This window comes from Lathamus discolor, chromosome 5 (genome assembly GCF_037157495.1).
Source record: "Lathamus discolor isolate bLatDis1 chromosome 5, bLatDis1.hap1, whole genome shotgun sequence".
NCBI classification, from domain to species: domain Eukaryota; kingdom Metazoa; phylum Chordata; class Aves; order Psittaciformes; family Psittacidae; genus Lathamus; species Lathamus discolor.
The window spans coordinates 94692277-94716350 of NC_088888.1; the positions used below are offsets into that span (position 1 = coordinate 94692277).

At 40.0% G+C, this 24074-nt stretch overlaps 1 protein-coding gene across 2 annotated transcripts in view; it reads left to right on the top strand.

Annotated features, from left to right (window-relative positions):
- Positions 1–24074, top strand: part of RNF144A (ring finger protein 144A) — a 67070-nt gene that overhangs the window by 32287 nt on the left and 10709 nt on the right. For both annotated transcript variants that reach the window (XM_065681580.1, XM_065681579.1), the window contains 4 exons: positions 6349–6494; positions 22157–22261; positions 22417–22477; positions 23556–23763. In XM_065681580.1, coding sequence (XP_065537652.1) covers positions 6360–6494; positions 22157–22261; positions 22417–22477; positions 23556–23763 — 509 coding nt within the window. In that variant the 5' untranslated portion in view covers positions 6349–6359. The remainder of the gene's footprint in view (positions 1–6348; positions 6495–22156; positions 22262–22416; positions 22478–23555; positions 23764–24074) is intronic.

The window sequence follows — 24074 nt, forward strand, 5'->3', positions numbered from 1 at the left end:
GAGCTGGTGACAAACACAGGCAAGATGCAAGGTCAGAAAAGTCTTTGGCTCTCTCACATTTTCTGTCCAGTATTTCTGGGTCTGCTGAGGTACTGCTGCATGAAAGAAGATGAGCCTGTGGCATGTCTATTTTTAGTATTATTTAGATGTTGGAGCTTTAAAAATTGTCTTCTTTGTCTCAGTAGTATCTTTTCCTCCTGTGTATTTGATAAGCAGTATTGTCATATATATCCATAGATCTAGAAGCTGTCCATTACCTTTCTAATTAAAATCTTTTGTGGTCTGGCCTGTAATCAGACTAAGCTCTGTAAATTTTCAGGGTTTTGTTTTTTTTTGGGGTTTTTTTTTTTTTTTTTGGCCTTGGAATGTAATCTCTAGACATGTTTTTATACTATACATACATGTGCATATATATATTGGATATGTATATTTAAAATATGGTGTCTTTTTATTAGTCAGGAAGATAAATTAAAGAAACATAGTGGCTATTCATGGGGTGGACTGAAGTCCCTGGAATAACTGTTTCAACTCAAGAAAGAGCCTGTTTGCTTTGTGCTGCGTTGGCCAGGAGATGGAAGCTGCTGACAGTGCTCTAAGCTTTTACACAGTCTTTTATCTCTTCTGGGCTTGGGCCCTGGAATAGAAGATAAGCACAGAGATAGTGAGCTTGGGGTAGACGGTTAGCCACTGTAAGGACTTAAAGGCCAGGTCTGAAGAGTTCATGATAAGCTGTGTGTTAACATGGCTTTCTGCAGATTTCTATACAAGCTGAAGTTTCCTATGTGTTGAAAAGAGTTATGCTGATAACAGGCTGCTGTTATACTGCTGGAAGACAGAACATGGCTTTACTGGTTGGGGTTGTCTGGAATTTAAAGGATGACAGGTCTGCTGGGCTCATGCAGTTGATTGTGCGTCAGATTTATGAGTGATTCTTAAGAGTCAGTTAGGCATTTGGCAGGATTTGAGAGCCAAAGGCAGGCAGGCCTTCATCTGTAAGTTAGTCATCTGTAAATATTTATGCAAATCCAGTCTTATGTGTGTTAATTTGCCTTATATCTAGCAGAGAGAGTCTGCTTTACCTCGCAAGCAGTTCTGTGAGGATGAAGACTTGGAAACAGTTAATGCAGCAACAGATGCTAGTACCTAGCTGGGATTGATAAGTAAGAGATACTAAGCCTGCCAACTTCTTTAACTACAAAATCTACCTAGTGGGTGAATTCATTCATTAATTTCTTTTATAGAGCTACTTTAAATGACCTTATCAGTCTGTGGTACAGTTGTGTAATAAAAACTGATAACTGACCAGTCAGCAACTATATTTTGTTGGTATTGTCTCATGCAGGCTTCTTTGATATTTCCCTACCCATATAAACTTTCTAAGGATCCTTGGAAGAACATAGGAACAGAAAAATGGCATCCAGGTGCAAACTCTGACAGAGTATTAGCAAACAATCCAAAACTGCAGGACTGTTGCTGAACACCCTGATCATGTAAACTAGTCCCTGCTGACTTGGGGGTCTTGGAGATAGCTGTTGAATAGCATGCAGTGAGCTACAGCTGTGGCTACATAGCAAGGCTCATAATTGTTTAGGCCAGAGTAAAAATATTCACTTAATATATGTGGCAGGCACTGCCAGTTCCAGCATGTAGTATAGTGGCCTTTCTGCAGGCAACTCCGCCTCAGAAATGTACATTTTTTTTTTCTACATAAGTAAAAAATCTGGAAAAACTTTCATAAATTCATGTTTTGATCTATTTATAAAAATGTATAAATACATACTTTATATATTAGATATATAAAATTATATTGTGACAGATATGTTTAACTTCATGTAGGGAGAAGTGTAGCCTGGAGTACATTATATACACACATGCACTTATTTATATGTATAAATATATTATACAAAACTAAAACTGTAGTATAGCAGATGTGTTTGATATCATCAAGTAGCCTGGATTATTATAACTGAAGTTATTTTGATGAAGAAGCATAACAGGAATGAGAATCAATTTTAAATCCTATTTAAATCTCTGACTTTTAAAAGATCTGTTTTCCATCATGTAGGTAAATTCAGATTAAGGTAACTCTGTAAGGCAGATGACTTAAGTGTACCTGATTCACTTGCTGTCTACTGCGAGAGGGACTGAAGCCCCTAATTTAGAAATTAAACTCATCCCTGATCTAAAGGTGAAATTTAGATTCTGTTGAAAGCTCTATTTTAAGTCTGGCTGGATGAAAAAGAGCCAGCATGCTGTGTAAGACTTTTGTTCAACCATATTTTCTAGTCACTTTATTCTGACATAGCTCGTCACCTATCTGTGAAGTGCTGACAGTGTAACTGTAGCTTGACTGTGCAGTGCCATGAAATATTTGACTACAGTGCAGTAAGAAAAATAGTGCTGTTCTATGATTTCTTAAATGACTTACATAGAAGAAAGCTGCATTATTTCCCATTTTCAGTTTTTACAGTTTTCCCAGTATTTCTGTTTCACTGTTTTCTGCAACTTCTTGAAGCCTGGAAAGAAAGAACTGTTCTATTCTTGACTTAGCAGAGATCAAGTCTGCCATTTGTTTTCACTTGAAAATGTAATCTGTGTAGGTGGAGCAAAAAGTAAAGGATTACTGTTCAGAAATCCAGTTTGTATTCACTTAATGAATTATTGTTGTGCAGAAATAATGAAAGTTCCCTTTCCTTTCCATACCCATCTTCCTGAACACACAACAATAATGTTTAAAATATGTTAAAGTGTTGGTACAGCAGCAAAACTTCAGTCCCTTCTCTGTTATTTATGCAGTGGCTCCTTTTTTGCGTGGACATGCACATGGTACCAGAATTAAGTAGTCATTAGTTGGTTGCTGATTATTTATGAAAAGCCTGCTCTGAAAAGCTATTACTAAAGCAATTTTCTGTGCTTCACACTCCCAGCTCATTTTGGGATGCTGCCCTAGAAAATGATGTGCTATATTTTTTTACAAATTTGGTATTACCAGATGTAAACCACAGTCTTCAAAAATATGTAATTGAGACTGACCTTGACTGCAGTGGAGTTTGGAGTCTGAACTGTCAACCGACTTCTCTTCTGGTTTTCTGTGTTTCTGATTTGATGCATCTGTTATAAGGGCCTGTGAAGTATTGATGTTTGTATTGAGTGTGGTAATCAACATTAAATCTTTAATGAACTAAATATTTATTGGGTTAAGACCTGTTCAGTAGGTGGACTGTACATCTTTGTCCTTACTAGCTGCATTTCTTGAGTCCTCCTGGCAGATAGCCAAACCACAAGGCAGTATTTCCTACTGACTAGTGCTGTAACTGGTGGTCTTCAGCATGAGGGCACACCAATGCATGTTTTTCAATACTTTGTTCCTCTAGAGCTCCTTTCAGTTGCCTTTTCTACTTCTTGCTGTTACTTTGTTGTCACTAAATTATTGCATATATCTGGGAAGTCTGAGAATACAATCTGAAGCCATAAGAGACCACAGCTATGGAACAGTAGGAGTCTTAATCTGGTTTTGACAGAGGGTGGTTTTTTTCCTCCGCTCTTTTGTTTGTTGTTTAGTTTTGGTTTGGTTTTAAAAAAAAAAGCTTTCTTGAGCATCATGCTGTAAGCACAAAAGCTTATTATTTAGTTGCAGTAGTGTACCAGGTGGTCGTGAAGCAAGATCTAGTGTGTGCTTTGGAAAGCTTTATTCTCTGTTCCTTCATAAGGATATCCAGCAGAGATTCTCCACTGGGATGTGGTAACTTTCTGTATGTATTTTCCAAGTCTGGGTGGCAAATTTCTTGATCTTTGCTTTAATGCCTCTAGTTACAATAGATACTTCACCCTCCTGCCCCACTGTGAATGCAGGATCTCATTATTAAAAGGAGTTTGGCAAGGAGGGCTGAGCAGGCATGGGTCTGCTGCCATTTGAGGCTGCATTTAGGTTTTACTTTGTTATAACCGTGGCTGAGTTCCTCATGGATTACATGCCAACTGTATGGGGAAGCCAATTTCTCCTGCCTACTGGATGCCAGCTTGAAAGAAATTTCACTTTAATTCACTTTTGTTTTGTAGAAGACAAAGAGGGGAAATATTTCTAAATGAGGTGTTCCTGCATTATAGTTGTACTGCAGAAGAGGAATTGCCATGTAATACTGCTAAGCCTCTGTTGAAAGTCCTTAGCAAACAAGTGTAAGCCTTGGAGCAGAGGGGTTGTTTTCCCCTTTATTCACATCTTCACCATAAAACCTACTAGGATTTTGGTCTGCCCGATGTATGCTAATGCATCCTTAGATTTATCCCTCTTCATTGTTTATCTGCTAATTTAATGTTTGCTGCCATAAGCAACAGATGTGCAATAAACTGGGCAGAGCAAGAAAAGGACACTCAAACTAAACAAACAGTTCAGGTATGTTCAGATTGCTGCTTCTTAAATACTTCATGAGTCTACCTCTAAATAGTCAGATAAACCTAGAAAACTGGTTTTGCTGATATTTTTGTGTTAAATGAAAAAGTAGTGTCAATTGACAGTAAAGCAGCAGTCTAATAGCCTTAAAAATCTTGGGGTTTCATTCATATCACTGTGTCAGAATCTCATGTCTCAGAAGAGACTGCCCAGCACACGTCTGTTTTGTGATGTGAAGCCATTATTCATCTACTGTTCTGCAGACAGTTTCATCTTTTCCTTTTGAAACAGTTTGGAGTTTGTGGGTGGGCTTTCAGGGGAAGTGATCCAGAGCATCCCTGAAAATGGGATGTTTAATCTTTCTAACCTCCTCCTCTCCTCCCTGATGGCTGCACTAGAAATAAGTATGACTGGGCTCTGCTCTTTTGGTGTCCTTTAGGTGCCTTATGAAGGGCATCTTCTGATGATTTAGACTGAATGGAGGGCTAACGTAAAATCTTCACTCTGTTTTGGAAAACTTGGACATGTTGCTGAAATCATGCCCACGATTAATAGATTATCAAAGTTTTAGACTTCACAAACATGCCTTTGAACTGTCCAATTGATTACGCGGGGTGGGGGGGGGGGCACGCGGGGTGGGGGGGGGCACATTTTGCTTAAACACATGCCTAGACCTAGTCTAATAAACATCAATTCGTTGTAGTTCTGGAGTTCATCTCATTACAAGATGGGGTAATATAACTTAGATATAAGCAGTTCATGCAAGTGCTAATGAAGGGGGAAATAAAGAAAAAGAAGGAAAAAAGGAAAAACAACCTACCCACTGAAAAACCTGTGATCATGGTGGAAGTGGTGGAACTGCTGGTGTGGGGAAGGTAAGGAACCTACTGATTTTGAGAATGAGGGAGGTGAGAGTTTTGTGGACTGCCTGGTAACCTCAGGATGTGAATTTTCTCACACTTGGAAAGTCAGTGTCACAATGGCAAAACAATACTAGTAAATATGGTGTTAAGATAATGTAAGTGACTTAAAATATTTGCGGGAACATTTGGTTTCTTGGTTTGTTTAGCTCCAACCCCCACCCCCACCCCACCCCCCAAGTGTGTAACTTGTATATTAGTTTTCCTTTTTGTGGGAATACACTTGTTATGTGTGAGATTTTCTTTCTGCTTAGTCAGTTGACAACTCTCCATCTGGGCCCTGAAACCTATAAAGATGCTTTGCATGGTCCTATCCTATTGCTGTCTTGAAGGTGATATATAGGCATTAAAGCCTCTTTTGATAGCTCACTTTGTGTTCGTATTTGCCCCATTTGATTGTTACTACAACAAAGTTGTGCTTTTGGCATATTGCAAGGCTGGAGGAAAAATGCAGGCTAAAACTGAGTGTACTCAGAGTGTTCATTGTTTCTAAAATTAACTTAGCAAACTGATCAATCTGTCATGCTCTTGGGAACAAAAATATCTGGCTCTGTGAGTTGCAATATCATCAGGCTGGAAAAGGGGCATAATAGATGCTTGGTTTGTGAAAGACCTTGTGTTGCCTGGATAGCTGGAGTTGTGGGAGCTAAGGAATGCATTTTAAGTGATGGGTAATCAATGCTATTGGTTATAATGTAATTTTAACTACTAGTAAAAATGACAGAAATTGGGAATGAGTTTTTGGTATGTATTATGTCGGACAAAAGTCTGTGACCCAAGGTTATATCCTGCTTGCTGTCATGTTTTGTCAGTGTATTATGTGGGCTTTTTTCCCATTTTTGCTTTCAGTATGCATGTTCTACCAGACAGGGGGTATATAGCCTACTGCAAGTGCTGACACTGCCAAATTAGCTGCTGCTGTTTATAGGGTTTTTTTCCTCAAAGGCAGCAGCTGATAATGAGATTACCAATGGCAGAAATGGACTGTATCATTATAAGGAAATGATAGAGTATCTTTACTTCTGTGTTGCTTTTCAGACTCTTCTGCAATGACTACAGCAAGATATAGGCCTACCTGGGACTTGGTACTTGACCCATTAGTGTCCTGTAAGCTCTGCCTTGGTGAATATCCTGTGGAGCAGATGACAACAATAGCACAATGCCAATGCATCTTCTGTACCCTGGTGAGTTTGGTTTTTACTTTTTTATTTGGCATAAGAAACTGCACAATTTTAACTGCAGAAATCATGTGCATTTCTGTTGAGTGGGTTTCACCCTGAAGTACTGATGCTGCAGTGGAAATAAATACTGTTGCTGCATACTTGGCACAAATGCTAGCAAGTAAACTTTTTCAGTTCTCCTGTTTAAAAAGAAAAAAAATTATTCAGTGCTTCAGTATACTGCTGTATACAGTTACCTCCTCAGCAAGGTTATTCACACTTTTTTTTTATCAGTGGCTTGGATTTAGTTTGGTTTGGGTTTTTCTGCCTTTAAACTGGACTAGAATAGAATCCTTTCAGTGGGAGGGGACCCAAAATGTTCATCTGGTCCAACTGCCTGGCCACCTCAGGTCTGACCAGAAGTTAAAGTGTGTTGTTAAGGGCATTGTCCAAATGCCTCTAGAAAAGTGACAGGCGTGGGGCATTGACCACCTCTAGGAAGCCTGTTCCAGTGCTTGACCACCCTATCTGTAAAGAAATGCTTCCTAATGTTAAGTGTAAACCTCCCCTGCAGCAGCTTTGAACCATTCCAATGTGTTCTGTTACTGAACACCAGGGAGACAGATCAGCACCTTCATCTCTACATCTCCTCTTCAGGAAGCTGTGTAGAGCAAAGGGGTCACCCCTCAGCCTGCTTTCCTCCGAATCTGACAAACCCAAGATCCATAGCCGCTCCTCACAGGACATGACTTCCAACCCTGTCACCAGCTTTGTGAAATATTTTAAATAATAGATTACTTTTTTATGATTATTGAGAAGACATGGGGGGTGGGGTGGGGTACAAAACGGCAAAAAGATATAACCTGTCATAGATATTATTTGCCAATAACATGTTCTTAGGATGTGGCGTAAGTAAGTTTACTGTGGTGATGTTATTTATTTGTGTTGAATTATATTCAGGTGGAATCATCAGTCCATTTTTACTCCTTGTATTTAATTGTCTTGAAAGGTTCATTCAGCTTTGACCTGTTTAAGTAAATCAGCATACCTTAGAATCATAGAATAGTTAGGGTTGGAAAGGACCTCAAGATCATCTAATTCCAACCCCCTGCCATGGGCAGGGACACCTCACACTAAACCATCCCACACAAGGCTCTGTCCAACCTGGCCTTGAACACCGCCAGGGATGGAGCATTCACAACTTCCCTGGGCAAGCCATTCCAGTGCCTCACCATCCTTACAGTAAAGAACTTCCTCCTTATATCCAATCTAAACTTCCTCTGTTTAAGTTTTAACCTGTTATGCCTTGTCCTATCACTACAGTCCCTAATGAAGAGTCCCTCCCCAGTATCCTTATAGGCCCCCTTGTCTGACTCTTTATAGGCCCCCTTGTCTGACTTTTGTCTACCATTTATATGAGCTTCACTACAGTGACATCTGAGTGCCCTGAAAAAATTATTTACCCTAGAGTTTTCCTGTGAATTAATAATAGTATTACTCTTGCTTTCATTGAGGGGGGTGGGAAGAAATAAGAATCAGTCCCAGTAACTACAAGCAGCAATAGCTATAAACCTGTTACAGCCCAGGAATTCAGCATGACTGAAACCCATTGCCTCCTTTTCTACCTTGTGGACAGCCTGCTAGTTATTAAATTATGTAAGAAAATACTTCCATAAAGAATCAGGCAGTGGTTAAGGAAGAGTGTGGCAACCATGCACTGATGTTCCTCCAGTCGTGATTTTGAGAAACGTGCTGTTTCTGGGTATCACCATTGCAGTCCTCACTATGAACCGTGTTTTGTGAACAGCCAAATGAGAAGTTACTAAAAAGCAATAGGAGAAAAAAAATATACTCTTGACTCAATATTTGGATGGAGTCTCTATGTACAGTAGATCCAGTACCTTATACTAGGCTAAGTGGAAATATAATTGGAGAAATATTTGACCATCTCTGTTTTGTTCTTGATTGACCAATACACAATTTTTTCCCAGCTTCTTGCTTTTATGTAAGTGATCTGAGGTAACTAATGGCCTCTGCAGTGACATGAGCAAATAAGAAAAAGGTATACGTTCATTACAAGTGTGTGAAACTTTTTGCTGCAGCTCTCGCTCCTAGTTCTAGCTCTTCTGCCTAAATCACAGCAAGCTGAGAAAGAATGAGTATGTATTGCAAAGAGACTTTTCAAGTTCAGTGCTATTGGTGTGTAGGCAAAATTTAGATCAATGTGCAGATTTCTCAGTCCTATAATATTTTTGTCTGCAAGTCTTCACTCTTTGCAACCGTAGAAGTGCTGTGGTAGAGATCTCATGAAGGATTGTCTCTTCCTGACACTTATCCAGGAACGCAACATTGCTATTCAGGAAGATAGAATGGGGACACTGTTTCCTCTTGCTCTCTGGCAGAGCTGCTCATGGATTGAATAGAGCAGACTGCCACTCCTCTGCTGATAAGGCATAGACGCTACAATTTCCCATCGTATTACTTTGCCAGTTGTGGCTATTAGCACAATACTCCATTATGGTTTTTATCGTTATGATCGTTAATGTGCACACAATGCTGTGAGTTCTCAAGTTTTGTATATCTCATCCATTAGGAATGTATCCGTTGTTGGATTGCTTGGGGTATCAGAAGAACAAAAGTCTAGGGAGTAGAAAGGGAAGCAAGCTATCTACTGCTGGCATTTTGTTTGTTTTTTCCATGTATTGTCAAGTGGCAAGCTAGTATCTCTTTTCTCCTGGAATCCTGTTAGGAATAGGATGAATCTTAACTGTGCTCTACAAATTTTGGACCAAGGTCTTGCTTTTATTAATTCAGTTTTCCCTACTTAAATAGCACACAGTACACAGCTAGTAACCCTACATTTCAAGATCATCACTTATCAGTTGCTTGCCTTACCAGAAGTAGTTGATTTTGTGTGTTTTCTTCAGAAAGCTTTCCTTATGAAACTTTTATCTTCTCCAGAAGAAAAGGAGAGTGAAACAAGCAGAGCATCACTTTTCCTTTTTGTTTAATTTGTTTTGCAATAATTAGAGCACCAATTTTTTTCAGTTATTTCAGTCATTTTAATTTTCCAGTTATTATGTCTTTGCTTTTTTTTGGGGGGGGGGGGGCTGGGCAGGGGAGGAGATAGGGAGAGAGCAATTCTAGTCCAATTTCCGCCTGAGATTCTGACCACTTTGCATTCTGTAATGAAATGCTCATGTGTCTTAAAGGACAGGATGTTTCCTTGATGTGTTACCAGTTTTATATGTACTAAAGTTACAACAGGCTTTGTTCCAGTTTATGTTCTTGTATGGAAATCAGCCAGATAGTTGCTTAAATCTGTTCTGGTTCAGGATTAGATGTATGTGTGTACATATCTATTACATAATTTATATATGTATAAATAGATGGATAAAAGTGTCAAATAATGTCTTGCAAGTACAGTACTCCACCCCTAGAGGTGTTCAAGGCCAGGTTGGACAGAGCCTTGGGTAACACGGTTTAGCATGAGGTATCCCTGCCCATGGCAGGGGTGTTGGAGCTAGATGATCTTAAGGTAGTTTCCAACCCTAACTAATCTATGATTCTAATGCCACATTTGCTGAAGACAGGCTAAGCTCCTCTTCACATTAGGTTGTTCAGTTCTTTTCAGGATGTTATGCAGTGCTGATCATTCTGGTACTGGATGCTTTGTTGCTTACCTTTCTCAAATTTAAAATCAGTCAAGTAGGGCAGTTCAGGGAAGCAAATATTTAGAAGAAGTATGAAGCCTGAGAAAGAAATTGTCTTTGATTGGAAAAAATTATTTTGATTATTAAACTGTAACCTCCTTTTTACCAATGGAAGGAAAGACTGCTATTTAGAAATGAGCGAGAGAGAGGTTCTACAATCAGAAAGAAGATAACCAAACTAACCTACCTTCTGCTGCTTGTTTGTGATGTTTTGTTGTCCAGCTGTGTACATGTAGATCAGCTTTGTGGTGTTTGAAACTAACACTGCTATGCCAATTCTTTATCTGTTTAGTAGACAGTTATACTCTGTTTCTTACCCCCAAGCTCTACATTAAGCCCTTGAGACAGCTGGTTAATCTTCCCTGGACATCTAGGTGTCCCTCTGAGTTTGGTAGAACTGGTGATTTAGTTCTCTAAGTGTATTCTTCCTCGAGCAGCATAACAGTAGGATGGTGATAGGCTCTCCTGCTATCAGTAGCCCTCTTTAGGCAAATACAGCAATCCTGGTTATTTATAATTGTTCATATGTCTATTTAATTCTAGTCATTCCTCTAACTGAGCTTCTTCATAGGCTGGAGACCTGAAAGGAGGACCCTGTGATCAGCAAGGAAAATATCCTGCCTGTAACTGGCAGCAGGCATCTTTTTTTTCTTTATTTTCTCTCCCCTGTTGTCATGCTTGACTGGAAACACAGAGCTTTGTTGGCCTCTGAGCTGGATGACAGGAAAAAGTATGATTTACTTAACGTTATCCATCACTCCAAATAAGGCAGAGACATTGGCAGTTTCTCCTTGCCCTTGGGCAAAGCAGACACCAAAAGCAGCATGGATTGGAGCAGGTGGGCTTAGGTGCCTTCCCTATCCCACTTGGTTTGTCCCTGCTTACCAGGGGGAGCCTGCCTCAGCAGGAGAGCATCAGGCTGAGGTGAGGCTGTCCCCTGTCTCTACTGAGAGGAGATGCTCTGCTTGCTTTGGAACAGGAGGGAGGGGGAAGTCTAAAGGCTTGTGGGATTTTGTAGAACTCTAGGTACTTCTTAGTAGCTGTAGTGTTTTCCTGTTTCCCACCGGCTGCTGGCAAAGCTTACCACTTGCCGCTTAGAATCATAGAATAGTTGGAAAGGGTTGGAAAGGACCTTAAGATCATCTAGTTCCAATCCCCCTGCAATGGGCAGGAACACGTCCCTAGTAAGTAAGCACAAGTAAGCTTCTGCTTACTTCCCCCAAACCTTAGCAGAGAACTGGTGCTAATCTTGACATGTGATGTGTCGTAGGGGCTTCACAGTTAGCGGTCACTATGTGTTATTATCACACATCATATAGCTAACTGGGCTGTGGCTTGTCTTGTGGGTGCTGTGATGATGAAAGTTCTTGTTTAAATCATAAACTCACCTATTTACAGTGTAATTAATGTACAGGTGGGAACTGCAGAACCCTGAGTGAAATCTAAACTTGATCCAGAGCCTTCAGCTCTTCCCTCTTCTGTGATGTTACTAAATGAGATTAACATTGCCCATCTTCATTTAGGTGTTGGGAAAACTAGTTCATTTTTTGTTTGCATAATGTTTTGCATGTGAAAATGAAAGGTTCTTTGTGTGCAGGTGCATTGTCCTCCCACTCAAATATTAATTCTGTTCTGAAATAGAATAAATGTTTCTCAAACAGCCATATAAGGGAAGACTTATTTTTTTTTTTTCTTCCTGAATATTTGAGTTGCATCCTGCATATGTTGGCATTTGAAAACAAATTTCTTTCTGTAAAGTTTATTCTGTGTGTTTCTACCAATAGCAGCCCTGAATAAGTGAGAACAAACAGCTTATGCAAGCTAATGGAGGGGTAAAAATCCAACATGAAAACATGTTTACATGTACATCCACTTGAAAGATCTGTTCTAGTATGAAGATATGCATGAACTGCAAGATATTATCTCATTTGGCCATTTCCTTCTATCTATGGATGAGAAAGATTTCTCTGAAGAAAAATTTTTCATCTTCTATATATTTTACAGTACACACTTATATAAATGTGCCTATAAAGTCCCTCAAAAAAAAAAAAAACACAAACCAACAAACAACAAACCCAACAACCCACCATTTTAAAGGGTAGACATAAAGTCTTCATTGCTTTTGCCTTATCTATTAAGACATTCAACTGGAAACACACTCATGTTTTTTCAGTTTAATTTAGTTCCTTTTGCTTGGTCCTGCTTGAATTTCCACAGCCATTCATTGCTGTGTCTCAAAGGGTATTCACCATATTCTATTTCTCAAACTGAAGAAGCCATCAGGGCTTCTCTTTCTGCATCCTTGCTTATACAGACATTTTTTTCTCGCCCTCACTTTCATCATTTGTTGACTAACGGCCTGATGCTGACACTTCCCTATACTCAAATTGGCACAGTTACTCCAATGCAGAAGGCTTGGGGGCTGCACTCAAGAGTGGTGTGGCATCTCATCCCTACTGTGAATATCATGTCAGAGAATCATGTCATAGAATGATTGAGTTGGAAAGCACCTTAAGGTCACTTGGTCTGTGAGTTGTTTGCATCAGTTAAGAAGTGTGTATCAGAGATTGCTGTGATATTTGTCAGAAGTATTTGGGTGGGGATTGAGCCAATAAATCAGCAGATGTCTCTGCACTAACCACAGCGGCATTTTGCACAGAGTGAATCCCTGCTCCTGGCAGGCTGCTGGCCATTTCCCATCCTGAAATTCCACCAGCTGACGGGAGCACAGGTGCTTCTGGACAAGACCAATGCGTAGGACACTCAGATGGTTTATCCCGAGACATGGAAGTGTTTATCTTCCCCAGCCAAGACACTGTTTCATCATCATCTAAAGGCAAGATGATGTGACTAGATTTAGGCTGACAATAGAGGCTGTAGCAGGGCTATAGAACAGCTGGTTCAGTTTGTAAAAACTGGCAGCACGGAGGGAAGAAAAGGCATTTACCCTTGGTGTTTTTGAACAAAAATGAATCTTTGAAAAGAGGCTGAGTGCTGGGCAGGTAGCGGCAGGAAGCCTGCCCAACAGAGCTTTTTTCAAATGACTTGCCACTTTGGGAAAAATGTTTATCACCTGCCATGTTTTATCTATCTCTGATCCTGTCCCAGCTCCCTCTGTTGGTGTGTACCTTCTTCACAGCACACAAGGCTGAATTTGGTCACTAGATGGATATATCCCTATTGCAGAGCTCTGGAGTGCCTTGCAGGTGCTTGCCTTGGAGTCAAGTTTTTTTATGCTTGTGCAATATAATTTTTGAGGAGGGCCACAAGGATGATCAGGGGACTGGAGCACCTCCCGTATGAAGACAGGCTGAGAAAGTTGGAGCTGTTCAGCCTGGAGAAGAGAAGGCTGCATGGAGACCTCATAGCAGCCTTCCAGTATCTGAAGGGGGCCTATAGGGATGCTGGGGAGGGACTCTTCATCAGGGACTGTAGTGACAGGACAAAGGGTAATGGGTTAAAACTTAAACAGGGGAAGTTTAGATTGGATATAAGGAGGAAGTTCTTTCCTGTTAGGGTGGTGAGGCACTGGAATGGGTTGCCCAGGGAGGTTGTGAGTGCTCCATCCCTGGTAGTGTTCAAGGCCAGGTTGGATGAAGCCTTGTGTGGGATGGTTTAGTGTGAGGTGTCCCTGTCCATGGCAGGGGGGTTGGAACTAGATGATCTTAAGGTCCTTTCCAACCCTAACTGTTCTATGATTCTATGATTTTAATATGTCTGAGAAAACGTCTGTAAAGGTGGAAATGATCTATTAAAGTTCAAAGGAGTATCACAAAACTTAAACATCTAATGTACATCTGTCTGAGCTCTGGGTGGTTTGTGAGGTTGAATATAGTTTGTGCTCTTGGATCTGGTCAGTATTGTTGACAGTATATGTAATAACAAATTAAAAAGTGAAAATCACTCCCATGGTCATGTATATGCCTCAGACTGATCTCTGTGGCTAAGTGCATAGGTATTTTCCAGTAAATCACTTGTTAACCAAATTAAGATTAGGGTGATACTAAAAAGCCAGACTGTAGATCTGATGTGGAGAATTGTGCATGCTGTAGCAGCGGTGCAGTAGTATTTAAAAGTTGAGCCTGTGATTAAATAAGAATAGATTTGAGGCAGGATTAAAACTACTACTTTACACAAAAAGGCCATGTAGTAAGTTTGAAAGGACCTTAAAAGGTCTCCAGGGAACCTACCAGTTTTTTTTCTTTCATGTTTTCCTGCATGCTCTAAAGATACCACAAAGTTTGATAAAAATTGTTTTTCCTATGAAACACAGATTAAATGTGGGATGGCTCCTATGACTGGAGTGTTGGAGTGGAAGGAAACAGATTCTACAGGAAGGACAGGCACAGGAGAGAAGGGGGTGTCACCCTCTATGTCAATACCCAACTCAGTTGCATGGAGCTCTGCCTGGGGCTGGATGAGTTGCTGACTGTGAGTGATTATGGAGTCAGGATTAAAGGAAGAGCAGAGACAGCTGACCTTATAGTAGGAGTCTGGTACAGGTGACCCAACCAGGAAGACTGAGTGGATGAGGCCCTCTATAGACAGAAGCAACCTCATGTTCACAAGCCCAGGTCTTCAAGGGGGACTTCGACCACACTGATGTTGTTGGGGTAGCAACACAGCAGGGGCATCTCACCTTGTTTATTGTGTTCAGCACTGTGGCCTCCAACATAAGAATGGTGTGGACCTGTTGGAACAAATCCAGAGGAGGGCCACAAAGATAATCAGATGGCTAGAGCACCTCTCCTGTGACGATAAACTGAGAGAGCTGAGGTGTTGAGCCTGTAGAAGTCTTTGGGGAAACCTTAGAACAGCCTTCCAGTGCCTAAATGGGATCTACAAGAAGGATGGAGAGGCTTTTTACAAGGGCATGTAGGGATGAGAGATAAAGGCTTTAAACTGAAAGGGGGCAGATTTAGATTAGGTACCAGGATTTTTTTTTCTGTGAGGGTGGCAAGGCACTGGCACAGGTTGCCTAGAGAAGCTGTGGCTGCCCCATCCCTGGCAGTGTCCAGGGCCAGGTTGGACGGGGCTTAGAGCAACCTGGTCTAGTGGAAGGTGTCCCTGCTCATTGCAGGGTCATTCAAACTGGGTAATCTTTAAAGTCGCTTCCAATCCAAACCATTCTGTGATTGCTAGATGAGCATCCCTGTCCACCAAAATATTCAAAAAAAAAAAAAAGAGAGAGAACATATGATATATGTCAGCAGGAATCTGTGCTTTTCAGGAATAGAGAAGACTCGGGCTCAAATTTTACTGTCATTCTTCCCTCCTCTTCAAAGAAGACTCCAGCTGTAGGCTGCTTATATTAGGGGATTTTTCCTCTTGTTCAGCTTTGCCTAAATGAAGTCTTTCTATGAAGTGTTGTATTGCTTTCTTCAGGAAAAAGCTCTCTAATCCAGAGTGAATTTGCTGTGTATACAAAGGGAGGGGATCTATAAGTCCCAGAGTATTAACCTCCACCTGAGACATCAACACCCAGATTAATCTTTCCAAATTTTTTGCAGTGGAGACATTCAATCTCACACACACACACACACACTCTCTCCCTCTGCCCTAGTGAGTATTGCACATTACATCACTATGTATGATGTAATATTGCACATTACATCACTGTACTATTCTAATCTGAAGCTAAAAATGAGCGTTACATCACGTTACCTGAAAGATTACAGACAATGTCTCAGTCAGTAGAATTACCTATTCACCAGACTGCCTGCAGAATTAGCTTAGTGGAAATAGCACAGAGCAGTAGAGTTACCTTGGTATTACACTGTCTTGGTGCAAGAAGAGGTACTACCTTCTCAATATTCATTTTTAAATCCTGTAGTGAAAAATACCTGCAGAACATGAAAATACTAAAAAAATTCTATTAAAAGTAGTTGCAGTAGTTGTTCTCATCTAGGTAGCATCATCACATGATTTTTGAGCTTTGACTTATCATCCTTTTAGCACAGAACCTACAAATAGACCAAACTGCCAATGCATAGCTACAAAACACTGTTAAATAAGTTCTCAGTCAATAGCATTTCATATTTTTCATATTACTTCCTAGAATATAAGACCAAAAGGGATCTTTACGTTCATTTACCCTTATGTCATTTGTAATATGAATCATAAAATAACAACCAGCGTTTCCTGACTCTTCTTGTGATTGAATTCAAATTTAGAAAAATACATGCGTGTGTATATGTATGTATGTATTTTTAGAAGTTTATCTAATCCTGGTTTTCAGATGATACAGAATTCATAAGACCAGCGATTTAGTCTACGTGTTAATAATCATCATACTTGGAAACATCTTACTCAGTTTGAGTTTTCTTCCCAGTATTGTTTTCCATTTTTCCTCTATGCTTTGAGACTTAGGCTCATTAATTTTAGAATCAGATTTTGGGGTTCAAAAATATTAAGGAAAAAAATCTCCCTTGTTGAAAAAGCTTGTCAGCTTTTCCTTGTGTTCTTGAAGTGTGGTGCAAAGCTCTTAGTGATTGTCAATCCAAGGCGAAGGGTTATTTATCTGGTCAATGTTTGTCAATCTACACATAACATTCACCTTTACCAAATGCATTGTAAAAAAAATTCATTCCTTTTCTTTTTCAGAACTTGGTAAATGTTAGATTTCTTTCCCTTTTTTTCTTTTTTTTTCCTTTTCAATTTTATCAGTAGGTGTTTGGGGTTTTTTTAAATGTTTCACCAATACTAGCATGTGATGATTTTGTGTGTAGTGCACATTCCGTTTTGGAATGGCTGTGGCCTAGTGCCAGCACTAAAATACACTTAAAGTTTTAAGAAATAAATCAAATGATATGGTGATGATATTCTTGGCTCTGCAGGCCTGTCATGCTTTTTTGGCCTTTCCAAACCCATTGACTTATTTATAAAATTTCCCATATGACTTGGCACTTGCGTCTGCAGCACTACAGTCAGAAATCTGCATTTTGATAAAATACACCTAGAAGCAGTTAAGAAAATAATACAGGACTTTTTTTTACCTTCCTAACTCTCAAAGGTGATATCTTGAAAAGTCATTCCTTGTCTCCTGCAGTAATAGCAACAACACGGTCTTAGAAGTAAATTAGTTGTAACTTTTCAAGAAGTTATGCTCTTACAGTTAAAAAAAGGGAGATGTTGATTAAAAATATCTTCAAGTGTTTTTAGTTACGTGCATTCTGTATTGTAAAAATACCTTAGGCACCAAGTGAACGCATTTTTCTTTCAAAGTAGATGGTAGATAAATATAGCCTCATATGGAAACAATGAAAGTCAGATTCCTTTGTATGAATTATGATGATTTTTATTTGGTTTTGAGTGTCAGGAGAAGTAAGTCAAAGCACTATCATCAGAAATAGGCATAATTGTTAGTCAAATTCTCCTAACTAAAAATTAAAAGCCAGCCATTTCAATTGTTTATATTGAGATTTTGCTGTGGCCTATGCAGATCTGTTAGATTTAAATGCAGCAGAGTAACATTATGAGTTATAGTTTGGAAATTACGAAAAAAAAAAAAGCCTATTTTTATTCTCACAGGGTATTTTGATCTTTATAGTGATAGGAAAAATGATGTGCAGCTCTAAAGCAACAGCCCATCATCAGTGATCATTGAATATACCTTCCTGTGTGGCACAATCCTTGATGTACAGTGGTTTAAAGTACAATACATCTTGCTGAGCTTTAAGTATTAGGCTATGGTTGGCAGCTTCAGAAAGGAAGTCATTCCTTCATTAGCCATCTATCTCTGAGGCCATACCAAAAAACCCTAAGTGTTCCTAGTATATATAGGTAGCTGATAGTAAAACTGCTGCTGAGTTGGGATCTTGGTTGATCTGGGGCGAAACTTCTCAAAGTGGATGTACTCCTGCCCTTTGCAAGCAAAAGATAGTAGGATTCTTGGATTATGAGCTGAAAGAAAAAGTCATCCAGACACCAGAAAGGTCAATAGTGGTTTGCTGGAAGAGAACAGGGTAGGCATGCACAGAGTGTGCATATGCAGGGGAAAAAAAATACAGGTACAGCTCAGGGGAGCTAACCAGTGTCTTCGGACTGATCTTAGCAGTAATTGGAACTTGTGATACATTTTGACCTGCAGTTTATATAATCTTATATTAAGTTTAAAATATAGCTTATATAGTCTTCATATAGTTTATATGTAACGTATATTGTGCAGTGCTTTGCTTTCCTTTGTCTACAGAAAATTACAAGCTATATGGCAGTTTTTGTGGGACTCCCTGTATAACCTTCATATATGGTGGTATATTCCCATATCCTTTTAATTAAAAAATTTATGAAGTTGTAAAATGGATGTTGGTGTATAGATCTGTATAGTTAAAAGAACCAAACAATCTTGGTAGTGTCCTAGGGTTCCATCATATGATAATTGCTCTTCTGCTATCCTGAGTCATTTGATATGCTGAAACTACTGCCATTGCCTGTTCACTTACTGCAACTGCAACATAAACCAGAGTAACTTGCCTAACAGTTGTTATAAAATTATATCTTTCTTATAAACCTCTTTTAGAACTGAAAGGCCACAATAAGGCCTTCCTGGAGTGTTCTCTTCTCCAGGCTGAAGAATCCAAACTCTTTTATCCTTTCCTCATAGGAGAGGTGCTCCATCACTTTAGACAGGTTTTCACTGTTCCAAGTGAAGATTGTTAGACTACAGAGACGAAGTACAAAAACTGAGTGCAAAGGAAATGCTTCCTCTTATGAACTACTCAATTCAGCAAAGAGTTATTTTTTTTGTGCACTGCTAAGTCTTACCCTGGTTTCATCATGTCAAATTAAGCACAGAAGTGGAAATGTACAGAATAACCACCATCAGTTTTTGACAGGTTTAGAGTATATCCAAGTGTGACTTACTTTAAATATCATTTACTTATTTAATTACCGAAATACAATGAGTGTCTGGAGTTTTTTTTATGAAAGGAAGAAGTGGAATTTATCAAAAGTGTTGCTTCAAATGAAAGCAACTTTCTGTTGACACAGGTCCTTTAAAGGAAGCCTAAAGATGCTCCCCAGCATAATGGTTTTATAAAGGGTCAATGTGCAACAAGAAGGGTATCTTGTGACCTTTTCCTACTTCAGACCTTAGGTACCTAATTTCAGCTCCTGTTTTCTCTGAAAAAAACCCCATGTCACACAGTTCATTTTGAAAGTTGTTTGGAGTGACTTACAGTCTCACATTTTTTGTTAGTCCTGTATACTGCTTTATTGCCTTAATGGAAGGGGTATAAAGATATTTTCTTCCAGGATGGGATCAACTATAAGCTGCATAGAAAATTAGCAACAATTCATTTGTCATCTTTTTGTAGCTGTTTTGTAATGAATTTTTCATAGTGTATAACTGAGTGTCTGATCCTACTATATTTTTGCTTGCATGCTGGTGCATTTACAGTACTGCAGTCAGTTTAAAAGTTGGCGCAAGTGGCATATCTCATGTCTGCTCCCAAGAGAAGCCACAGGTACTCTGTGCTTCAGATTCTCCTGCAACCACTTTGGGTTGCTCCTTCTTCACCCAAGAATTCTCTGGAGTGAGAGTCTTAAGTGGACGGGGTATTTTTTTCCTCTGCCTAATTTAGAGTGATAATTCTTGCCCTTGAGATAGCATCTGCATTCCCAGAAAGTGCAGCATAAGAAATGCACTTTGGCCTTTCTGGTTTTGAGGAAGTAGGGGCCAATGGCACATATGCGGAGGGGGAAGGCCTTAGATGGTGCTTATAGCAGGGATGAGCTATGTCATTCCTTGGAAGATGTGAAGAAAGGGAAACAAATCAAATAGGCTCCGGAAGTGGTCCCAAACAGGTTGAAAAGGAGAATTAGCCACATTAATGATTAATGATGGCAAAGCTCATTCAGCTGGAAAAGTACTTTCTGTAAGTGCTAAGTGCTGGCATTAAAAATGTATGCATTTTCATTTTAATCCACACTTGGCGTCTGCAAATGGAAGGGAAAAGGGAAGCTGATACTGTCATTATAGCAACACTAATACTCTACAGCTGAAATCACAGTTTGCCAAGGCATGTGACCTAGGCTCTGGTTCTTGCAGAGCTTAGCCTGCTGCAGTTGCTGCCGCTAGTGGTTCTCTTGAATTGCTCCACTACCTGCCCTGCAGAGCCTTGGAAACCTTCTGCAAGTCAAATATCTAAGTGAATAGTTCTCTTCATTAAATCCCTACTGATAAAAAGGAAGACTATAATCTGTCATGTGGATTTTTTACACACATAATGCTTTTTAAGGTATCTATTCTCAGATATGTTTTTCTAAAAAAAAAAAAAAAAATCATAAAAAAAAATTAAAAAAAAATAGACCTACTATCTCAGCTGAGTAGGAGACACAGGGAAGGGGACTCTGACAGACATGATTTGTTGTGCTGTTAGGGTGGTGGCATGTTGCCACCAGGAAAGCTGTATACTAGAGCACCAGAAACCGTGTGGGTAGGAAGTGAAGTTTTTGCTGCAGTCAAGCTGCAAAGGTAAAATCTAGAATAAAGCATTAATACAGGTAATAAGGGCTCTGAAAGGAGATGAATAGACATCCAAGAGGCAGAACAGAAAGAGAAGAGGCTGAATGAGCAGACTGAAAGTCTGGACCTTACAGCCACAAGCCACATGCAAAGGGTTAAGCTGGAGATGTGCTCATTGATGGACCTGTTTGGTGGTGTGGTTGGAAGGAAGAAGCGGCTTTGTGCTCTGACCTGCAGTCAGGCACGCTGCGCTTGGCAAGGTCGATGTAGCCCTTTGCCTTCTCAGGCTGATGATCTTAAGGTCCTTTCCAACCCTAACTATTCTATGATTCTATGATGGTGAGTTGGCAGCTGCATACCTTTTGCAAGTTCTGTCTGAAAACAGTAATTGAAGTCCCTGGTTTGCCAGCTTGCTGCAGAGTGTGTAATCCTTCTCACCTCCCACCCAGCTGTATCCTGAGCTTGTTTTGTATCTTCAAATCACTCTGCTGTTGGTCTAGCCTCACTTTTTGTTCACATATCTGGTAACAGAGAGTTAGGGGCTTACTTTCTGTAGTTGTCTCTAGTTTGCCACAGGTAGCTGAACTAACAGGCAGGGTGACAGCACCACAGGGTGACCTGTCTGCTGGAAAGCAGATGCTCAGTTGCTCTTTCTGTGTAGCATCAGGCTGGTCTCCCCATCACTCTCTTTGCCTCCCCAGCAGACACTTATGCAGTAGCTCTCACCATGATGTGGGAAATGTGGAGGTGGAAGGGGATGGTTGCTCTATAAGAATAATGAGGTTTGGTATTAATTTGCACTTAGTCTAAAATTTCCACCTTTCTTCTCCATTTTGTTGATGGTCCTGCAGTGCACTACTGTTAGATGCTACATTTTCAGTAATGACTTGGGTAAATTGCTGTGGTTGCTAGGGGAGAAAAGTATTAGTATTACCAATATTTATTATTCGGTCCCCATGGAAACTGTAGTTCTCTGGAAGCCCTAATTCTCACACTTTTCTTTCCTATGGGAAAGATACATCTTTAACCATGAAGTTCAGATAGTTATTTTCTAGAAATAGAAAGCAAGATGCACCACTCCTTTTTGCTCTCTGGTATGCTTGACAGATGTCTGTCTATGGATAGTTACTGCTTACTAAGCTGTGTTGTGGTTTCCAGTCACATAAAGATTTTTTGGAGTGTGGTTAATCTAATTTTATCGTGGTGGTGTTTTATTATTTTTTCCCCTCCTAGCTCCCTGTTTGATTTATCCTTTTCCCCATTACTGTTATTTTTTAGCTTGCTGCATATTTTACATTGAGGAAGAGTTATTTGATGTGGAAATGAACTTGCTGTTTGCTATTTAAAGGCATAACTGTGGCAAAAGCTGTGAGCATGGCCCATGGCTGTGAAAGGGGGACAGTAGTATTTGTATTTTCAAAGATTTCCCATTTCAAATGAAAGCTGTTAAAACAGTGGCTGGTTTATTCTTGGTAGGTCTGTTAACTCAGTCTTTGACTTTCTTACAGTGCCTAAAACAGTATGTGGAGCTTTTGATCAAAGAAGGTCTAGAAACAGCAATCAGTTGCCCTGATGCTGCCTGCCCAAAGCGAGGTCATCTGCAAGAAAATGAGGTATGCTTTTACTGCAAGTGTTACAGCTGCCATTGTTGCCGACATACGTTTTTAATACCCTTTAAATGTCACATATTTTGTCTCTATTTGTTGAAAATGCCTTAGATTATTGCTGTTCCTAATTGGAAATTTGTCCTTTCCTTTTCCTTCAACAGATTGAGTGCATGGTTGCTTCAGAAATCATGCAAAGGTATAAGAAGCTGCAGTTTGAAAGAGGTAACTAACGCATGTAACACTACCCACTGCAAGGCTGTGGGAGTGGTATCGCTCCAGAACGATCTCATAAATCAGAATCTGGCTCTGCACATGTGCATGCAGTAGCATTATGCATTAATCATTTGGTCATCACAAAACAAACCAACAACAAAACAGTGAAAAAACCCACAACCAACCACAACAAAAAAAAAAAACCTAAAATTGATTCTGTTCTTGACTGGATGATTCCCAGAACTGCAGCATTCTGGGAATGAACTAAGGAAAGAAAATTGCTATGTATTGTATTGCTCTATAGGGGGGGAGTGACTTCTTTTTCTAGTTTTGCTGTTTAAGTTGACTACCAGTACTCCAGGGGCTGGGGAAGCAGACCCGACCCCTTTTATGGAGCCGCCATTATACCCTGTGATGCCATCTGGTGCAGAATTGCTAATCACTTCTGTGTGTATAAAATGAACCTTGTTAATTTTTATGAGGATATAAGCTGACTGTGTGCCTGCGGGGATGTGGAGCTGTGTGGCTGTTGAGAACTTGCAGTAAGGGTTGCTGAGGACAGCGCCCCGCCTAGAAACCACTGAAGTTATTGGTAGGTTTTTATTGACATCAGCCGGCTTTGAAACATGCAATGACTTGCCAGAAAGTAGCCTCCAAGAAAGGGCTGAAATTGTAACACTTATGCTATTGTTAATCATATGGTTACATTAGGGCAGAGGCCAACTTGAAATAGAGTCCTAATAGGCAAGGCACTGTAAAAACACTTTCTGATGGGTTATACCTGCGTAGTATATACTCAATTTGACTTGAGATACAACTGAAGAAAAATGCAACATCTCATTCTCAGAGCAAGTTTAGTTCAGTTAATGAAAGCGGGCAATTCAAACTCGGGAAACCCACTTCAGTTTGGTGCCTGTTTGCAAAGCAGGACAGATTTATGTCTTCAATGGGTAGCATAAATTAAAGGGCTTATTTTGAAAATGTGTGTCTTCAGATGCCCTGCCAGTCAACCTCAGCTGGAATATATTGTTACAGAAGGCCGGTCTTGTAACCGTCATTGAATTTGGTCTTTTATGTCCCTTTGCAGAAGTGCTTTTGGATCCATGTCGGACTTGGTGTCCATCCTCTACGTGCCAGGCAGTTTGCCAGCTCCAGGAATCAAGCCCACAGGACCCCCAGCTGGTCCAGTGCAAAGCCTGTGACATTGAGTTCTGCTCTGCTTGCAAATCTAATTGGCATCCAGGTCAAGGCTGTCAAGAGAACATGCCAATCTCTTTTCTTCCAGGAGAAACAAGGTGAAGTATTGCAAAAGATCAATTATTTAGAAATTAGACACTCTATCTTTGAACAAACCAGAATGTGAATAGTGAAGAGGCATTTCCCTGATACTTTGTGTTAAAGCTGCTTCCTCCACTTAGTCATTCCTATTTTAATGCTGTATTCCAAAGCTGGGTAGCTCTTGGCAGCCTCACTCCTTGCCACCATTCCCAGCAAAGCACTAAGTAGGTACTTTAGCCTTTGCCCTTTCGCCCCAGTGAAAAAAATACAACATCCAGGCGGCTCATGAGCATCCCTTCAGAGAAAATCTTGCTGCTGCTGTTCTGGA